The sequence below is a fragment of the Sphaerodactylus townsendi genome, linkage group LG06, assembly GCF_021028975.2.
Source record: "Sphaerodactylus townsendi isolate TG3544 linkage group LG06, MPM_Stown_v2.3, whole genome shotgun sequence".
Lineage (NCBI taxonomy): Eukaryota > Metazoa > Chordata > Lepidosauria > Squamata > Sphaerodactylidae > Sphaerodactylus > Sphaerodactylus townsendi.
In genome coordinates this window covers 126555113-126575259 of record NC_059430.1, presented here as the reverse complement: position 1 = coordinate 126575259, position 20147 = coordinate 126555113, and the positions used below count along the sequence as shown (strand labels likewise).

Below are 20147 nucleotides of genomic sequence, written 5' to 3'. Positions count from 1 at the left end.
TCTTCTTCTTCTTCTTCTTCTTATTATTATCATTACTATTATCATTATCATTATCATTATCATTATCATTATCATTATCATTATCATTATCATTATCATTATCATTATTATGGTAGATTTCACAGCTGCCAGATCTTTAGCAGGTTGTTGGCCTTCATTACAATTCGAGCCTCACCCAGAGGCCTAGGAAGTTGTAATGTATCGGTGTAGTATTCGTGCGGATCCCAGCAGGGCTGCCTTCTGAATTTGACAGATATTAATTTTGTCAATTCGAAGATATTTCAAGTGCTGCCCTAGTGTTTTTGGAATGGCGCCCAGCATGCCGATTACCACTGGGAATTTATTATTATTATTATTATACACATAACAACACAGCACAAGTGTCTGGAATTCATCTCTGAATATCGAGTCCTTCCCAAGGACCTAGGATATTAGAGGTATTTGCGTAGAATATGTGCAGTTCCTAGAAGTGCTGCTTTCTGCAGCATGTGGACTGATGTTCTGTCCAAGTTTAGGCTTTCCAGATGTTTTTCAAGATTTCTTGGGATTCCTCCTAGAGCACCGACTACTAGTGGGATTACTGTTGTTCTTTTTTGCCACAATCGTTCAACTTCAATTTGTAGATCCTTGTATTTTGTGATCTTTTCCAGCTCTTTGTCCTCTACCCTGCTGTCAACTGGCACAGCAACATCTATGATCCAAACATGTTTTTTCTCTACCACTGTTATGTCTGGGGTGTTGTGTGCCAGGTGTCTGTCTGTCTGTATTCTAAAGTCCCAGAGTATTTTTGCTTCTTCATTTTCTGTGGTCTTCTCTGGCTTGTGCTCGTACCAGGTCTTGCTACAGGGCAGGCCGTACTTTTTGCAAAGGTTCCAGTGCACCATTGCTGCTAGCCTATTGTGACGTTCGAGATAGTCAGTTTGGGCTATTTTCTTACAACAGCAGATGATGTGCTCCACGGTTTCATCACCCTCTTTGCAGAGCCGGCACTTTGGGTCATTGTAGGACTTTTCGATTCGTGTCTTTATTGCATTTGTCCGTAATGCTTGCTCCTGGGCAGCAAAAATCAGGCCTTCAGTTTCCTTCTTTAGAGTTCCCCTTCTGAGCCACTCCCATGTTTGCTTGCTGTCAACCTTCCCTTCAATGTTCTTAAAGTACTGCCCATGGAGTGGCTTGTTTAGCCACTGCTCCTTTCGTGTTTTAAACTGTTGGACTCTATACTCTTTTGATTCTTTGGCTTTCAGCATCTCAGCCTTGTGGACTTCTTTCAATGCTGGCTCTTGACTTTCTTGGATGTATTCTTTCAGGCCTCTTTTCTCTTCCTCTACTGATTGCTTGATGTGGAGCAGTCCTCTTCCTCCTTCTGACCTTGCTAGGTAGAGTCTGTCTACATCACTTCTTGGATGCAGTGCTCGATTGATGGTCATAATTTTCCTTGTTTTTCTGTCCAGGATGTCCAATTCGGCTTGTGTCCAGTTAATTATGCCAGCAGTGTAGCGTACTACAGGTACCGCCCAAGTATTAATTGCCTTTATTGTATTTCCTCCATTCAACTTTGATTTCAAAATTTTTCTTACCCTTCTAAGATATTCCTTCCTAATTGCGCCTTTGACTTCTGCGTGCTTGATGTTCTCTGCTTGCAGTATCCCCAAGTATTTGTAGCTTTCATTCACTGGTAAGCTCTTTATTTCTATGGCATTTGGCATATTCACACCTTCGCATGTTGCAAGTTTACCTTTACTGAGTTCCAAAGTTGCACATTTGTCAAGTCCAAAATCCATTGCAATGTCAGTGCTAAAGACTCTCACTGTGTTCAGTAGTGACTCAATCTCTGCTTTTGATTTTCCATAGAGCTTTAGGTCATCCATGTATAGAAGGTGTGAAATTTTTGGTGAGTTTCTTGCTGTCTGATATCCTTGACCTGTTTTCTTCAGAATTATAGAAAGCGGAATCATAGCAATGATGAAGAGTAGTGGGGACAGGGAGTCTCCTTGGAATATTCCCCTTCGGATGTTGACTTCCCCTATTCCTGCTCCATTGACTATTAATTCTGTTTTCCAAGTGTGCATTGCATTCTTGATCAATTTCTTGATGTTTTCACTGACTCCAATTATCTCCAGGCAATGAAGTATCCAACTGTGTGGCAGTGAATCGAATGCTTTCCTGTAATCAATCCAAGCTACATGCAAGTTGGTTTTTCTTCTTTTGCAATTCTCAAGGATCATTTTATCTATGAGCAGTTGATCTTTTGTTCCCCTACTATTTTGTTTGTTTCCTTTTTGTTCTGGGGGCAGCAAGTTCTTTCCTTCCAGGTGGTCTTGTATTGCATCAGCTAATATGCCAGTAAAAAGCTTAAAGGTTGTTGGTAGGCAAGTGATTGGCCTGTAATTGCTAGGGATTGCTCCCTTTTCTTGGTCTTTCATTATCAGAAACGTTTTCCCTGTTGTCATCCATTCTTCAATTTGGCCTGTTTGCAGCGCTTGATTCAACTGTTGGGCAATTCTTTCATGCAAGTTGGTCAGTTTCTTCAGCCAGAATCCATGTAGTTCATCACTGCCTGGGGCAGTCCAGTTCTTCACCTTTTTAGCTCGTTTTCCAACCATTTTAGTTGTTATTACCAGGTTGTCCATGTTGTTGCTGCTCAGTTCAGCCTCCACATCTTTGGCCCAACTTGCATTTTGGTTGTAGTTCTTTGGGCTGTCCCAAATGTTTCTCCAGAACTCAATTGTTTGTTCTCTGTCTGGCTCTCCTGTGTTTCGTTTCACATCTCCACTTACATTCTGGTAGAATCGTTTCTGATTGGAGTAGAAAAGTTGATTCTGCTTGAATTGAGCAACCCTTGCTTTGAATCTTGCAGTCTTCTTTGAAACTGCCACCAGCTGTTGTTTGACCACCTCTATTGCCTCATTGAGTTTCCTCTTGTCCAGGTGATACCTCTTAACTAGGTCTGCCTTGATTTTGTCATTTTTCAGCTTCTTCTCCTTCATGCTTTTCAGTTTGCTGGCATCCGATCGTAGTTTGCTGATTTTTCTTCCCAGTCTGATTTTCCACTTTGGAGTATCTATTTTCGGCCTTCTTTCTGGGTGATGAATCTTTACCCCTAGCTCTTTAGTAATCACTACTGCAGTGCTGTACATAAGCTGGTTTGTTTCATGCAGTGACATTGTTTGGATTCCAGCAATGACCTTGTTTGCATCCTTCAGTGAATTGAGCAGATCCTTCCTTGGAACCATCTTCAATGGTGGCAATCTTGTACGTTCGTTTGCATTGTTCATGTGTTCTAGGATCTTCTGCATTAGTTCTTCTTGCTTTTTTGTCAATTGGGAACTTTGGGTTGTTTGGGTTGGCTCCTTTGGAGGTGTGATTATTGTTGTTTCTTCCTTCTCGTCATCCTCTGTCTCTTGCAGTCCTTGAATTGTTGCCAATTTTGTTGAATTTCTTTGAGTGTTTCTTGGTATTTCAATACCATTGTCTTGTGCTTTCTGCTGGATTTCTGCTAGCTCTAGTGCACTAAAAACCTTGTTCCTTTCAATATATCTTCTTTGATCAGCAAGTCTTTGCTCAGTAATTTCTGTGTCTGGGTAAAGTTCTTTCCAGACTTGGTACATTCGTTTGAGGTATCCTCTTTTTGACGGGTTTGATTTGTAGTAGCAAGCCATAATTTCTCTATTCTCTGCACACGAATATTTTCGACGTTTGTTCGGTACTTCCAGTAGTCCTGCAGTCTTCAGCCCTGGTTGCTCAGCTGAAGATCCTGAGTCCTGTAGCCCATTTTCCGCCAAGTGTCCAGGTACTCCAGCACTAGACGCGGTCCTTGTTGACCCGGGCGACGACCGATCCGGTATAAAGTTTCTTTTTCTTGTCTTCACCATGGTTTTGGGTTTTGGGCACATTTAGTCTGGCTCCTCATCAGAGGCCTCTCTGGTTTGGGTGGCCCTCCAGCACAGCCCTCTGACTCATTGGAGCACACAAGCCCCACCACCACTCCAAGGTAGTGCCCTTTGGGGGGTTGTTGTTATTATTATTATTATTATTATTATTATTATTATTATTATTATTATTATTATTATTATTATTATTATTATTATTAATCTGGTGAACTGGATTTGTTTCCCTGGATTTGTTTCCATGTGAAGCCTGCTGGGTGACTTTTGGGTAGTCACAGTTCTCTCTGAACTCAGGCCCACCTACCTCATAAGGTGTGGTGGGGAGAGGCAGGGAAGGAATTTGTAAGCCGCTTTGAGACTCCTTCTGGACAAGAAAAGTGGGATATAAATCCAAATGCTTCTTCTTCTGTCATATCTAGTTTCATTTTTGGGAGTGGGGGCTGATTTGAATCTGAATGGCGTGGCAAGCAGTAAATGCATGCAGTCAGTAAGTTAGTGGGATTCAGTTTGGTTGCACTGAAAATGGATTTGGGTTTATCTGTAGTTCTGTATTTAATACAATCGTTATATTTAACTAGCGGGCCCAGCCACGCGTTGCTGTGGCAATTGTCCTTCTCATCACAGTCCGCACCCCACACAGATGTCCACGCAGGTCCAATGATCCGCAGCATAGCCTTTTGGGGTGGTCAAATGGAATCCCTCTTTCCATTTTCAATGCACGTCGTTATATGGTGCTGTCTTGTTTTTTTTTTTTAGTATAAGGTAACCCTTCCCATTCCACAACAGAACTGTCCAGAGTGCGAATCCTGCTGTCCATAAGGCTGATTGACACACACAGTCCTGGCTTGAATAAACCAGAACTGGGGCAAGCAGGCTTTCCCAGTCAGGCAGCAGAGGCAGGGGGGTGAGGCGCTCAGATCGAGGCCAGCTCCCTGGGTTCTTAGAGGGCCATGTGCAAAAGAAGTGGAGCCGGTAGTGTTGGTTGCCCCCCCCCCCCCCGCCCACGGATTTTCTTAGAAGAAAAAGGCAAACTGCAGCTTGCTTTTAGTAAAAGAGAGCTGTGGCGAATATGGGTGAGGAAGTGGGTAAGTGGTGGTTGGATGTGAGGGAGGGCAGAGTGAGGTGTGTGAGGATGAGCTGGATGTGTATTGTGTGGTAGTATTGGGTGAGGCACAGAGAGTGAAAGTTACCTGCGTGTGAGGGGGGGGGAACCCCACCTGACGTCTCACACGGCAAAGTGTGTCTGTGTTTCACTTCCACTCGTATTACCTAACAGTGTTACCTATTTACTGTTTCCACTGCTCATCTCTGCCCATCTGCACGAACATCCTAACCCCTCAGGCCACAGACAGACAGGCTGCACGGACATTCTAAGGGTGACAGTTAAACACAGTCAGCTTCATGGCCTGGTGCGCCAGGAAAAAGATGTTTTACCTGGCTCAGGTATGGACTTTCGGTGGTTTGAAGGTCCGAGTACCTGCCTGCAACAGGGAGGGATGTCCTGTGAAAATTTGGGGGCAATCCGTCCAGCAGCTTCTGAGGGAGACCATCAGAGACAAACACACTGTTAGATTTTTATATATATAGATATTATTCTGTGTGGGTTTTTGATGGGGAGCCGACTAGTTGTGTGGTCTTTTGGTTGACAGAGAGTGCTAGGGTTGCCAACTCCGGGTTGGGAAATTCCTGGAGATTTGGGAGTGGAGACTGGGAACGACAGAATTCGAGGAGGCAAAAGATTTCAGTGGGGTTTGACACCAAAGCGGCTAACTTGCAAAGCAGCCATTTTCTCCAGGGAAACCAGTCTCTGTAAGGAGAGCAGTCGCGATTCTCAGAGATTTCCACCCTACATCTGCAGGTTGGCAATGCTAGAGGGATAAAGACGTGTTTCTGCAAGCTATGGAATGAGTCCCACAGAACTGGAATGTCACCGGAATTGGAGCAAAGGGCTATGGCAGGTGGCTGTGAAGACACGACTGTTACAGACCCAATTCTTTCCTCACACAGGAAAGTAAAGAAGACCTTTTCTTCTGATACCTTCTGATTGAAATAGCTGCTGGCTTGTGCTCTTCGCCTTGCTGTGTGCCCAGCCTGGGGTCTGAGCAGTGACTTGTTTCCCTTTACCTGGGAACATTTGCAAATCAAGGAGAGCAAAAGAAGGCCCTGTTGTTTAAAGTCCTCGCATTATATAATAAGTCTGAACTGGGCTTGGAGTGTGGATCAAAAAATGTACACAGTGGGGCCAGGAACAAATAGGGGTATTTTTCTAACAACAGCAGCAACAACAACAACAACAAAACCTTTATTAGGCATTAAGTAGAATAAATATAAAAGAGAAAAGCCTAATAAAGGTTTTGGATTTGGATTTGGATAAAAGAGAAATATAAAAGGATTTAAAATCAGATACAGAATGAACACGAGATAGAGATTGGTATCATTAAGGTGACGAGTCACGCATCTTAAGCCTTTCCAATAAAAAGATTTTGCTTTCCGATAATACTCATGTTGGCTACGGTCCAGCAGTTGTACTAACTTTAAATTATAGAGGTTCTTTAGCTTGGAATCAGGCTCAAGGTCGGGAACGGTGTGTCTTGACATTAAGTAACAGGGCAGATAAAAAGGATATGCACAACAGTTTCAGGCGTGTTCCAATAATAGGGAGGGTATTTGTTCTACAAACCTGAGGTAAGCTCTGGGTTTGACAAAAAGTCTGATTTTTTTTAAAAAATAAACCTTTCGTGAAGGGTTAAACCCCAAATAAGAGTGACTCTTGGCTATCTCATCAATATGGGATTTTTGAAGGAAATTGCAATTTGGCCTGTATTGAGTCAGTATGATTGGAAAACTTATCGACTGGGGGATGGTAACGTGAACCTAGGTCTTTGCTGGGTAATGAGTTAATCCAGTAGTGCCCCATGTCTAAACATACCTTGGTTAGTTCATCGGAGGTTTTGATTAATGATTGAGGACTAGGCAAAGAAGAAGAAGAAGAAGAAGAGTTTGGATTTATATCCCCCCTTTCTCTCCTGCAGGAGACTCAAAGGGGCTTACAATCTCCTTGCCCTTCCCCCCTTCACAACAAACACCCTGTGAGGTAGGTGGGGCTGAGAGAGCTCCGAGAAGCTGTGATTAGCCCAAGGTCACTTAGCTGGCGTGTGCTGGAGTGTACAGGCTAATCTGAATTCCCCAGATAAGCCTCCACAGCTGAAGCGGCAGAGCTGGGAATCAAACCCGGTTCCTCCAGATTAGATACACGAGCTCTTAACCTCCTACGCCACTGCTCCTGAAAGGGAACCCAATTTCTCTGTGAGATTTTGTTTCTGGGGCATGTGATGGCATCAAGGGGAGGGTTTGTCCAGACTTGCTCCTTCTCAGCTGGGCCTCAGTCCATCTCAGAGAAGGCACAGGACTCATGTTATGGGGTCCATGGAATATGAAGATAAATGCTGGTCTTATCACTGAGATCAGAGGGAGGGGTGGGGAGACCAACAAAATAGGCTCTTGTTGACAACAAAGAGTTGAGCAGTTCTGTGTATATTTTTCTAGCAATTGTTTATGTTCTTTTCTAAACAGAAAGACTTATTGCCTTCTGCCACAGGGTGCTCTGGGGTGACATAGGACTGGAACAAAAGTGAGGAGATTGTTGGGGGAAGGCTATGATCCAGAAATAGGATTTTCTGCTCTAAAACAAGAACGCCACAGAGACATAGGAACTGGGTGATGCTACATAAAGGCATCTATGAGCCAAACTACAGCTTGTAATGCACTTCTGATTGGCCCCACAGCAAGTGGGCGTTTTAGTTGATAGTTCCATGGGAATGTCAACTCAATGCATGATAGCTGTGAAAAAGGCAGACTCTATGCTGGGGATAATTAGGAAAGGAATTGAGAATAAAACTGCAAAGATTGTCATGCCCTTATATAAAGCAGTGGTGCGACCGCACTTGGAGTACTGTGTTCAGTTCTGGTCGCCACATCTCAAAAAGGATATCGAAGAGATAGAAAAGTGCAGAGAAGGGCAACGAGGATGATTGAGGGACTGGAGCACCTTCCTTATGAGGAGAGTCTGCAGCGTTTGGGACTCTTCAGTTTGGAGAGGTCTGAGGGGGGATATGATTGAAGTCTATAAAATTATGCATGGGGTAGAAAATGTTGACAGAGAGAAATTTTTCTCTCTTTCCCACAATACTAGAACCAGGGGGCACTTGGTGGGCCACTGCGAGTAGCAGAGAGCTGGACTAGATGGACTCTGGTCTGATCCAGCAGGCTAGTTCTTACGTTCTTATGTTCTTAATGAAAAGCAGGACATAAAAACGTTCAAAGAACCCTGCTGGATCAGACTCAAGGCCCACATTCTGTTCACACAGTGACCAACTACAGCCGTGGTATCCAGTCCCAAACCTCTTTGGGATCGCCTTTATTTTTTTTAAAAAACACCTTCCCTGTAGCTGCTGTATGGCTGCAGAGAACCCAAGCTGGGTTCCAGGAATCCAGACTCAACTTAAAAAAAAACCTGAACAGTCAGTTTGGCCTGTTGCTGCTTTGTTGCAAAGAGAACAAACAGGAATTGCAGCCGAAAATATGCAAAACAATGTCGTGAGATGGTTGCCCACCCGGAGATCTTGAGGTTAATTAGTTAAGCTGTGTTTCCCTGTGAACTGCACATCCGAGAATCCCTTACACGCCCACAAAATGGCGGCCACCTAGAGCAGTGATGGCGAACCTATGGCATGGGTGCCGGAGGTGGCACTCAGAGCCCTTTCTGTGGGCACACGTGCACAGAGTTCATCATGTGGGGGGGGGGGCAGAAAATGCTTTACGCATATTTAAAGGCCTGTACAGGGCACGATCCTTTACCTGGGAGTAAGCTCGGTTGCTGGCAATGGGCCTTGCTTCTGAGTAAACCCTCCTAGGGTCGTGATTCACCCATTTGAAACGTTTCACGGTTGCTTCATCAAGCTTACTCCCAAGTAATGTGCACCTCGGAGCCAACCATATTTTCTAAACTAAAACCTCAGTATTCAAGTTAAATCGCTGTGTTGGCACTTTGCGATAAATAAGTGGGTTTTGGGTTGCAATTTGGGCACTCGGTCTCGAAAAGGTTTGCCATCACTGACCTAGAGAATTCACTCTAATGGCAGCTGTCTGCAGAATCCCCCATAATGGTGGACAGAAGGGGAGGGGGGGGGGAACCAGAACGCTTCCTGCTTGCTGTAGTTCGCACTGGCAAATAGGAAGCATTTGAAACATGGGTTAAAGGAGGAAAGCTGTTAATTTACAGACTTTCGTTTAACCGGGGTCAGTCAAATAGAAGCATTTGGGGGTCAAGTTCTGTGGGAACATCTGCCCTATAGCAGCTTTTCACATCCCTAATTTGGTCGCAATAGCGTTATCACACCAGAGTGTGCTATGTAAGAATTTAAAATAATGTGTGTGTGTATTTCTTAACTTTTTAAAATGAGGAGGTAAGTTGGTAGAAGGGAGGAGGGGCTACCTGTGCTGAATCTATAGTATTAGATGGTGTAGAAATGCCAAAGAAATAGGGAGAAACATGGAGTAAATTAGAAATAGAGTCAAATCCTAATAGGGTCTCAAAGATGTGAAAGAATAAGAGGGTGGATTGCTGTAATGTGGATGTTACCTGCAGAAGTTGTTGGCTGTGTTTGTTTTATTTGTTGTCAATTACTTCTTGAAACATTTAAGCTAGAGAACATTCATAAATATTTTTTTTTTGCTAAAGGTGGTCTCGAATCCCCCACTGGTCATTTTCTCAGGACCAGGTAGCCCTTGAAAGCTGCTTTAAGTCACAGACACGCTACTTCAGGAGAAATGATCAAGGGGTGCAATTCCCGGTGGTGGAGAAATATAGGAATACTTATAGGAATACATAAATGAATAAATATAGGAATAAATAAAAATTATTTTGCAGCTAATATGTTTATTTACAAATAAATAAGAGAGTGGGCATTGCGGTGCTCTTCTTGGAACAGAGGAGGCAGAAAACTGCTTGTTTTCAATGCACAGATTTGTTCTGTGATTTCTTACTAAATACTAGTATTGGCTGCCAAACTCCTTCCTGGAGATGTGTAAATACACATTTTTACCCGCTTACTGAGGGGATCAGGGGAAACGGTCTTCCCAAGGGGATTAGAGAGATGGGTTTGCTTCCTACTGCTTTCAACAGCTTCCAGTGGCACAACCTTTGGGGTGGGTGGGAAATCTGAACCTCTGCTCATATAATTAGTGGGAAGGCGGGAGCATTAATAAGAACATAAGAACACTGGCGTTCCTGCCTAGGGATATGGGGTACCCCTTGTCCCTGGGCGCATCGATTGAGGTCACGTGGGGGGCGCCAAAACATCCTCCTACAGAGCGAGGGATTGAGCAAGCCCTAGAAAGCAGGCACTGAAGCAGCAGACTGCTCCCAGTGCCTGTCGTAGCCTTGCCCACTCTGTACGGTGGCCTGGAGTGTCCAGGGGGCGGGGGAGAAGTCCCACTGGGCTCCGAGCAGCAGGACTGGGGAGCTTCGCCTCCCCTCCCTCTAACCCAGCATGCCTTATTCGCCTTAAATTAAGTGTGGCATTTCTCAGAAGCCTTCTCCCCAGCAGCAGGCACAGGAAAAGGCAAAGCTGGGCAGGAGCCCAGCAGCAGCAAGCAGGAACTAGAAGATGATGCTGACCGTTTGCTTGGTAAACCTTCAGATGGGGGGGTGACTTGTGAGAGATTTACATGCTTAAAAGTTAATTCCCCCATGCACTGGCTTGGAGCTGTTTTCTCAGGCTAGCAGCCACCTACCTCACAGGGGGGTTGATGTGAGGACACAATTAGGAGGAAGTGAGGTGGGAGGAGAGAGCCATCTGCACCTGTTTTGCTGGGGAGTAGGGAGGTGATTTGTGAGAAGATGATGCTGATGTTTGCTTGGTAAGAAACCTTCAGATGGGGGGGTGACTTGTAGAGGTTTACATGCTTAAAAGTTAATTCCCCATGCACTTGGCTTGGGAAGCGCTGTTTCTGCAAGGCTAGCAGCCTACCTCACAGGAGTTGGTGTGAGGACACAATTAGAGAAGAGTAGGGTGGGAGAGAGAGAGCCATGCCTGTTTTTTGCTGGGGGGTGGGAGGAGGTGATTTTGCTTGAGAGATGATGCTGATGTTTGCTTGGTAAAGCCTTCGAGATGGGGGGGTGACTTGTGAGAGATTTACATGTGCTTAAAAGTTAATTCCCCATGCACTGGCTTGGAGCTGTTTCTCAGGCTAGCAACCTACCTCACCCACGGGGGTTGATGTGAGGAACACCAAATTAAGAGAGAAGTGGTGGGGAGGAGAGCCATGCCTGTTTTTTTGCTGGGGAGTAGGAGGGTGATTTGTGAGAGATGATGCTGATGTTTGCTTGAAGTAAACCTTCAGGAATGGGGGGTGACTTGTGAGAGATTTACGTAGCTTAAAAAGTTAATTCCCACTTGCACTGAGAAAGCTTGGAGCTGTTTTCTCCAGGCTAACAACCTACCTCCTTAGGGTTGGTGTGAGGACACAATTAGGAAAGAGTTGGTGAGGAGAAAGCCATGTATGTTTTGCTGGTGGTGGGAGGTGTTTTGTGAGCCTGTGCAAAAAAATCATTGTTTGGTCATTGTGGGGGAGGGTGGTCGTCCATACCTGGGGTGGGGGTGGGGGGGCACCAAACTCAGATTTTGTCCCCGGCCTCTAGTTTGCCTAGATTCGCCCCGGCATAAGAACATAAGAACAAGCCAGCTGGATCAGACCAGAGTCCATCTAGTCCAGCACTCTGCTACTCGCAGTGGCCCACCAGGTGCCTTTGGGAGCTCACCTGCAGGAGGTGAAAGCAATGGCCTTCTACTGCTGCTGCTGCTCCCGAGCACCTGGTCTGTTAAGGCATTTGCAATCTCAGATCAAAGAGGATCAAGATTGGTAGCCATAAATCGACTTCTCCTCCATAAATCTGTCCAAGCCCCTTTTAAAGCTATCCAGGTTAGTGGCCATCACCACCTCCTGTGGCAGCATATACCAAACACCAATCACACGTTGCGTGAAGAAGTGTTTCCTTTTATTAGTCCCTAACTCTTACTAGCATTTTCAATGGATGCCCCTGGTTCCTGAAGTATTGTGAGAAAGAGAGAAAAATTTCTCTCTGTCAACATTTTCTACCCCATGCATAATTTTATAGACTTCAATCATATTCAAAATGTTATCTGGCCACCCTGAGAACAAAATAGTTCTCTAGCCACAAACTCTGATGAAACACATCCACCCGGTGGCTTGTATTTGTAAAACACTCTGCACGGCACAGAAAGAAATCTTCCCGTTTTCCTGTAATACGTCCCAGGGACAGAAAGTGCACTCTCCATGGTGGGGGTGGGGGGGGGAAACTAAGCTTAGCTAACCCCCCCCCCTCTCTCTCATAGCTAATGTGGAGGGAGGGCTGTAACAGGGGCTCTGCACAAAACTTTGGCATATGGGAGACACTGAGAAAGACCACTCTGTGTTTGTGCCATACTGCAAACGATGCCCCCTTCAAACACTGATGCAACGCCTGCCCCCCCCCCCCTGCCAGAGGGCTGGAAAGACAAAACAAAGCACTACCTTATTTTATTTTATTTAGAACTCAGGTTTTTGTGCCAAGGCACAAACAGTGGCCCGTTCAAACACTGGGGGCATCTTCCAAACATAGGCACAGGCCAATCAGTCATGTCCCCTACCAGGCCCAGACTGCCCCAAATGAAAGAGTCCAACAAGAGGCGGACCTGTCAAATTGGAAGATGATAAGGGGAGGGTTGTCCTTACTACTCACAGAGAACAATTGGCTGTCCCATCTAACGTCAGGGAAGGTCTGGGCGCTTCTTGCTTTCCCATTTTTGTTCTACTGTCTGACATGAACAGCCCCTATTGTTTGGAAAAAAGAAAACATGGGGGGAGGGGCTGTGGCTAAGTGGTACAGCCTTTGCTCGGCATGCAGAAGGTCCCAGGTTCCATCCCAGTCATCTCCAAATTAAAGCGAGCAGCGTCCAAGGCTACTCTTCGCAAACGCCAAGATAGGGGGAAAGGAGCAGAAATGCACAGAGCACAAAACGCCAGGCAAGGTACGAGCTTTGAGCACCTTCCTTCGGCACTTTCCTTCCTTAGTTCCTGACTTCTCCATGGTGCCTCCAGTCAGCTGTCACAAACTCTCTCTGCAATGTGGAGGATACACTGGAAGGGGTGTGGCTCAGTGGCTGGGCACCTGCTTGGCATGCAGAAGGTTCAGTCCCAGTCATCTCCTACTCGTGATCCCTGGCCCAAAAATGATCAGGCTGGCCTCGACGAGGGGCAGGGCCTTTTCAGCCCTGGCCCCTACCTGGTGGAACAGGCTCCCTCGGGAGATCAGGGCCCTGTGGGACTTACAGAGTTTCTGCAGGGCCTGCAAGACAGACCTGTTTGGCCAGCCTGGTTAAAAATATATCTACCAAGTCATCTGGCCTCCCGTGGGCACAAGGGGAGGGGAGGGGAGGGTAGCCAGACGCCATCCACATTTTTAAATGGGTTCTGTTTTTAGGTAACTGATATTTCAACTATGTTTTAATGTATGTTTAAAACCTTGTTGTGAACCGCCCTGAGCCCTCAGGGGGAGGGCGTATATAAAATTAATAAATAAATAATAAATAAATAAATAAATAAATAAATAAATAAATAATAAAAAGGACTGGGCAGTAGTCGTGTGAAGGTCGTCACAGTGGCCCCTTCGGCACAGGCGGAATAATGCACATTCAATCCGATTTCACAATGGTTTGCAAGTGGATTTTGCTGTTCCGCACAGTAAAATCCAGCTTCAAAGTGGATTGAAAGTGGATTGAAAGTGCATTATTCTGCATGTGTGAGACCATGCTGCCAGCCAGAGTAGGTAACACCATCTTTGATGGACTTAGACGCTGACCTAATGTAAGGCAGATTCGTGTGTGCTCATGAGCTACAAGATCAGATTCTCAAAACACTGTTTTGCAGTCTGATTGGAGCATCCCGCTCCCCCCAACACCCTCTCACTGTTTGGTACCAGGGAGTAATTTTGAAACTCTCTCTGCTTTTCCTTCCTAGAGGAGAAACATGGCCGAAGCACGATGGTGATCCAAGCCGATTTCACTCGGGGCTCAGAAATCTATGAGTCCATTCGAGACAGTTTGCAGGGTCTGAAGATTGGCATTCTGGGTAAATCCTCATCTTTGTTATTTTGATGGGAAGGACTAGTCCGTCGCATAAAGCTGTCCGGGCCCTGCGGGATCTTGGTGAGTTCCGCAGGGCCTGTAAGACGGAGTTGTTCCGCCGGGCTTTTGGAGTGTCCAGTCGCTGACAGGTGCCCCCTGCCCCCCTCCTCCTCTTCTTCTTTATCTTTCTGGGTTCCTCACCATCTATGGGACCCGTTTTCTTTCCCCTTTGGGGAGGTTTTTAATGAGGGTTATTGCGGACATTGTTTGTTACTGATTGCTGCATTTTAAATTGTTTTAATGTATTTAAGGGTTATTGTATATACGTGTTTTATGTTGTTCATCGCCCAGAGCTCTTTGGGGGTAGGGCGGTATAAAAAACCCATGAACCTATGAAATTTTAATTAAATATTAATTAGTGTATTAATTAATTAATAAAACAATCCCAGGTTTTGAGCCCTGTGCCCCTCTGCTCTGGCAGATCATATTCTGCAAGTTGAAGCTGCAATGTAAAAAATGTCTTGCTTGTTTTCCTAACAGCAGACATGGGCCTTTTCTGCATGAAGCATTTAAAATGTTTGCAGAATGTGGGTTTTTGTCTGCCTTTCAAAACGTTCTGCAAATATTTTAGCTCATCAAAATAAAATGCTTCCAGTAGTTCACACTGAAAACGTTTCCTTTTTTTAAAAAAAATATGCATGCATGGATTCAATGCTTTGACGAGACTTCGATCATTTCAATCTACAAAGTGTTGAACTCACAACAGACAATTTTTTTTAAAAAAAGATGGCAACAGCACATTTGTTTAAAAGTCAGGCTACAATGAATTTATTACTGTGCATCGATGAAGGAAAAGGCAGATAGCCGTGATGGCAGGTAAGAAAACGTGCTTTGGAAACTACAGAAAATGGTGAGCAGCCAGAGAATCAGCATAAACTGGTGGATGGCAAGAGAATAGCAAAATAGAACAGGGCCATGGAGCTACAAATTAGGGTGGAGAACTAAAACAATTCCTTATTTGACCGCACAGCAAGGAGAAAACGTTTTGAAAACATTTCAGATTCAAGAATCATTATAAAAGTGAATTCGTTTAAAAAGTGTTGAGGCTGGAAATAAAATGTTTTGAGAACATAAGCGGCATTGGGGAGCCCAGCAGAACTCCATGGAGGAAACATTTTATTTCCTGCGTCAAAATGTTTTATTTTGGTTGTGCGGAAATAGCCCATGTGTGAATATGAAATGGTTATTTTCCCCCCATAGTCCAAAATGACAATGCAGAAAACAAACAAACTGTAAACTTTGGGTCATTTTGATCAATGGTGGATTCTGCACAACGGAAATATAACCTCCTGAAGGCAGTTCAAAAAGATCCAAAAAGATCCATGTCATTTTCCCTCTTTTTTTGTTTTGAGGGGAATATCTGTGAAGCTACAGTGATACAAATATGAGCATATTGCAGCTTCTCTAACTGTGTTGCCGTAGCTTCACAGACATCCCCCTCAAAACAAAAAAGGAAAAACAAGATGTGCGTGGGATCGCTAGGCAAAACAAACGTTATTTATCTACTTTGTAAGGCGAAATCACGGATGGATGAGCTACAAGCAGAGACAACCTTCATGGGGAATCCACGCGGAGAATCTGCTGCAGCACACAAAATGGGAAGGGCGAGGGGCAAAAACAAAATATTTTCATTTCATAACCTTTATTGGCATAAAAATCAAAATAGGGATTTCAATAAAAATAGAAACATGATTAAGGACATGTTAAAAAAACCATACACAAGAATTTAGCCACAGCCCCTAAGATCACATTGTTCTCGCTATTTAAAAGAAATATAATTTTTTGTGGATCCCTTATCTCGGCTTTGTCTGTTGACAAGGGGGCTAGAAGACTGGCTCTTGCAGGCACATACAAGGGGCACTATAATATAATATGCCAAACAGACTCTTCACAGCCGACCTCACAAATACCGTATATACTCATGTATAAGTCGAATTTTTCAGCACAATTTTAATGCTGAAAAAGCTCCCCTCGACTTATATGCGGGTCATTAAAATTTTTTGTGTGTTTTACTTTGCCGGCCAGCAGGGGGCGCAGTTTTTATGCTAGCGACACCAAAATTTCAGGCTACCCTCAGAAGACACTCCTGATGATACCAGCCAAGTTTGGTAATGTTTGGTTCAGGGGGTCCAAAGTTATGGACCTCCAAAGGAGGTGCCCCCATTCCCCATTGTTTTCAATGGGAGCTATTAGTAGATGGGAGGGCTACCCTTTTGCAGGGGTCCATAACTTTGGACCCTCTGAACCAAACTTCACCAAACCTGGCTGGTCTCATCAGGAGAGTCTCTTTATGATATCAGCCAGGTTTGGTGAAGTTTGGGTCAGGGGATCCAAAGTTATTGATCCCCAAAAGGGTGCCCCATCCCCATTGTTTACAATGGGAAGCCCCAATAGTAGAATTTTTCCATTTCTGATAATATCCTTCTTAAAATCTAAGTTGGGTTACATTTGGACATACAGATGATGATGAGGAATCCAGTTTTGAAGGATTTTAACTCCTGTGTTTTAGCTTGGTTGCTGATTGAGCTAAGGTTTTTGTACTTTTAAAGTTACTGTTGAGACCATATTGTTTCTTGTTGACCCTCTCTTTTTTCCACTTACAGAGGCCAGTTTACTGTTTTTTTTCTTTGAAATAAATATTCAAAAACATTTAACCTACTGATGCCTCAATTGATGTAATTTTATTGGTATCTATTTTTATTTTTGAAATTTACCAGCAGCTGCTGCATTTCCCACCCTCGACTTATACGCGAGTCAATAAGTTTTCCCATTTTTTTGTGGTAAAATTAAGTGCCTCGACTTATATGCGGGTCGACTTATATACGAGTATATACGGTACATTTTCTCTCATGATGCAGGAGCCGAAGTCTTCTCCCTTATCGAAGAGCTGAAGGTAGAACATTACCTCTAGCTGGCGTTACTGCCCATCGCCGTTTAGGCTCAATTAACAAATATAAATATCTGGTCATGGTTAAGTTGTTAAGTGAAATACCCAAAAAGGAGGGGGAACAAAATGTGCGGGCCTCCTACATTCCAGATCAAGGAACCTTCAAAAACAAAATAAAGAGCTTTGGGTGAGAGAAATAAGGCATTTCTGGTCTGCTTTTGTTCACTCTGCAGGCCGGAAACGTCGTCAACTTGGGTTGGGTTTCTAATTAATCACAATAGACCTTTATTGGCATAAGGTATACAAGCGTGAATATAGACCGTTATTAAATTTAAAAGAGTTGTACATGCTTTCTATGAGTAATTTTACATTCTAAGATCACACTTCATTTATAAAAATATAATATAGATTAAAAAAATTTGACCATTCCATTGTACACGGAATTGTGAACAGATATAGTACAACTACACTTAAAAGGCAGGATTAAGATATTTCTAGCCATTCGTTATTCACAGCCTATTTACTAAAAAGGTATAACCTTCCCCAGGATCTATAAATGGTATATACTAATTAATGCTATACATTAATTAAATTTCCATTAAAATGCAATAAATAACAATGAGCTCCTTGTATACACCTTCTATAATAACCCAGGAGTACCAGAGGTGTAGAGTATTTCACATTTAAATATAATTTTATACTTGCATATTTTACATACCTGTTAAGGACATGACTTGCAGCAAATAATTGGCTATTCTCCCAAGTGTAAAAGGATCATTACTGTTTAGCAATTTTGGGATTGATATTTTGGAAGGCACATTTCCCATTATTGGTAGTAAAATGCTTTTTATAACATCCTCATATTTATCATCCTCATATTGATGCTGTGCGGAATCCACCAATGTTCCCATCTATCCTTTTGGGAATCCTAGCATTCAGAGTAGGGTTGCCAATTTCCTCGCGGTGGCTGGAGATCTTCTGGGATGGCAACTGATCACCAGGCAACGCAGATCAGTTCCCCTTGGAGAAAATGGCCACTCTGGGAGGTGGGCTCTATGGCATTATAGCTCCTCCCCTCCCCAAACCTCCCCTTCCCCTGGCTCCACCCTCAAAAGCTCCAGCTTGGAGCTGGCATTGCTAATTCGAGATGTGTTTGCTTCACATGGAAGAAGAGTGGCCAGTGCCCTTTGCCGCTAAATTATAATGGTGCCCTTTGACCTTTCTGCAGTGAATAATGTGGGTATCGGCTTTGATCCTCTCGGAAAATTTCTTTCTACAGACCACCTTGACGAGGTGAGTGTGCTCCCTGCATGAAACACAGTCTCGATGCCTTTTCCTTCTCTTCTTATGCACTGACCTAAGACTCACTCCTTCAGCACCTTCTCTGGCTGTATAATTTCTCTGACACTTGACCAATAATGCACATACTGGCCAGGTCGGTGTGTAGTAGAACCACCTGCAGGGCTGTAGCTGGCTGAGAGCTGGTGAGATGAAAGGCAGCATTGTGTAATGGTTAAGAGTGGGGGACTCTAATCTGGAGAACCAGGTTTGGTTCCCCACTCCTCGACATGACAGGCAGACTCTTATCTGGAGAATTGGGTTTGTTTCTCTGCTCCTCCCACTGGGTGACCTTGGCCCAGGCTTGCTCTTAGGTTGGTGGGGAGGGGATAGAATGTCACCCACCCCTTTGAAAGTCCTGCTTGCCAATTGGAGGAGGGTTCGTCATCACAACATTCCACTGATTAGCCATTTATTGGTTCGGATTTCCCAATCTGGAGTTAGCAACCCTACAAGGAAAGTATTTTGAACCCTCTCGTATGAGGAAGAAGAAGAATTTTGGATTTATATCCCCTCCTTTCTCTCCTGCAGGAGACTCAAAGGGGCTTACAATCTCCTTGCCCTTCCCCCCTCACAACAAACACCCTGTGGGGTAGGTGGGGCTGAGAGAGCTCTGAGAAGCTGTGACTAGCCCAAGGTCACCCAGCTGGCATGTGTGGGAGTGTACAGGCTAATCTGAATTCCCCAGATAAGCCTCCACAGCTCAGGCGGCAGAGCGGAGAATCAAACCCGGTTCCTCCAGATTAGATACACGAGCTCTTAACCTCCTACGCCACTGCTGCTCCTGTATGGATGCTCATCACCATTAAAAATGCCTTTGAATCACTGCCCACTTGAGGCGGTTCAGGCAGCCGGACTGCTAACGCCATATTCTCTTCCACTCTCTTTAGTTTATAGGTGACATCGTGCACTGCAATATGCTTTCGTTTGTCAAGGTGAGTGAAATGGAGACTCCTATCCCTGCTGGTTATCAGATCTGTCTATCCTGTATGCAGAATGTCAGGTTTGTGTGACGTGGCTGGGAACCGTACGTTGTGCTGCAACGATACTGCTTCCTGAGCAAGTTACTCGGAGATTACACACCTGTTGTTTAGAACTGCTTTTCTCTTAGACCAGCATCTATCTATCTATCTATCTATCTATCTATCTATCTATCTATCTATCTATCTATCTATCTATCTATCTATCTATCTATCTATCTATCTATCTATCTATCTATCTATCTATCTATCTATCTATCTATCTATCTATCTATCTATCTATCTATCTATCTATCTATCTATCTATCTATCTATCTATCTATCTATCTATCATTCATTCATTCATTCATTCATTCATTCATTCATTCATTCATTTATTTATTTATTTATTTATTTATTTATTTGTTATATTTATATACCGCCCTCCCCGAAGGCTCAGGGCGGTTTCGATCAACAATAAAAGTTTAAAACATCATATATATAATTTATCTAAAATACATAAAATATTAAACTATAGATGGCTTCAGCTCTTCTATTCCCCTTTTATGAACCCACGGGAGGCCAGATGTTTTTATGGCTAATTGACATCATCCCAGCTGGCCAAACGCCTGACGGAACAGGTCTGTTTTACATTCTTTAAAATTAAAAAAGAAACTTTGTAAGTCCCACAGGGCCCTGATCTCACCTGGAAGCCTGTTCCACCAGGTAGGGGCCAGAGCAGTAAAAGCCCTGGCCCTTGTAGAGGCCAGCCGGATCGCCTTGGGGCCAGGGATCACCAGTAGGTCCACCTCTGATGAGCGGAGGGGCC

The 20147-nt window shown here is 44.1% G+C and overlaps 1 protein-coding gene across 1 annotated transcript in view; it reads left to right on the top strand.

Moving 5' to 3' along the window:
* LOC125435522 (very-long-chain 3-oxoacyl-CoA reductase-B-like) overlaps positions 1-20147 on the top strand; it is a 43537-nt gene that overhangs the window by 10628 nt on the left and 12762 nt on the right. The window contains exons 4-6 of the mRNA XM_048501717.1: positions 13968-14078; positions 18250-18314; positions 19250-19294. Coding sequence (XP_048357674.1) covers positions 13968-14078; positions 18250-18314; positions 19250-19294 — 221 coding nt within the window. The remainder of the gene's footprint in view (positions 1-13967; positions 14079-18249; positions 18315-19249; positions 19295-20147) is intronic.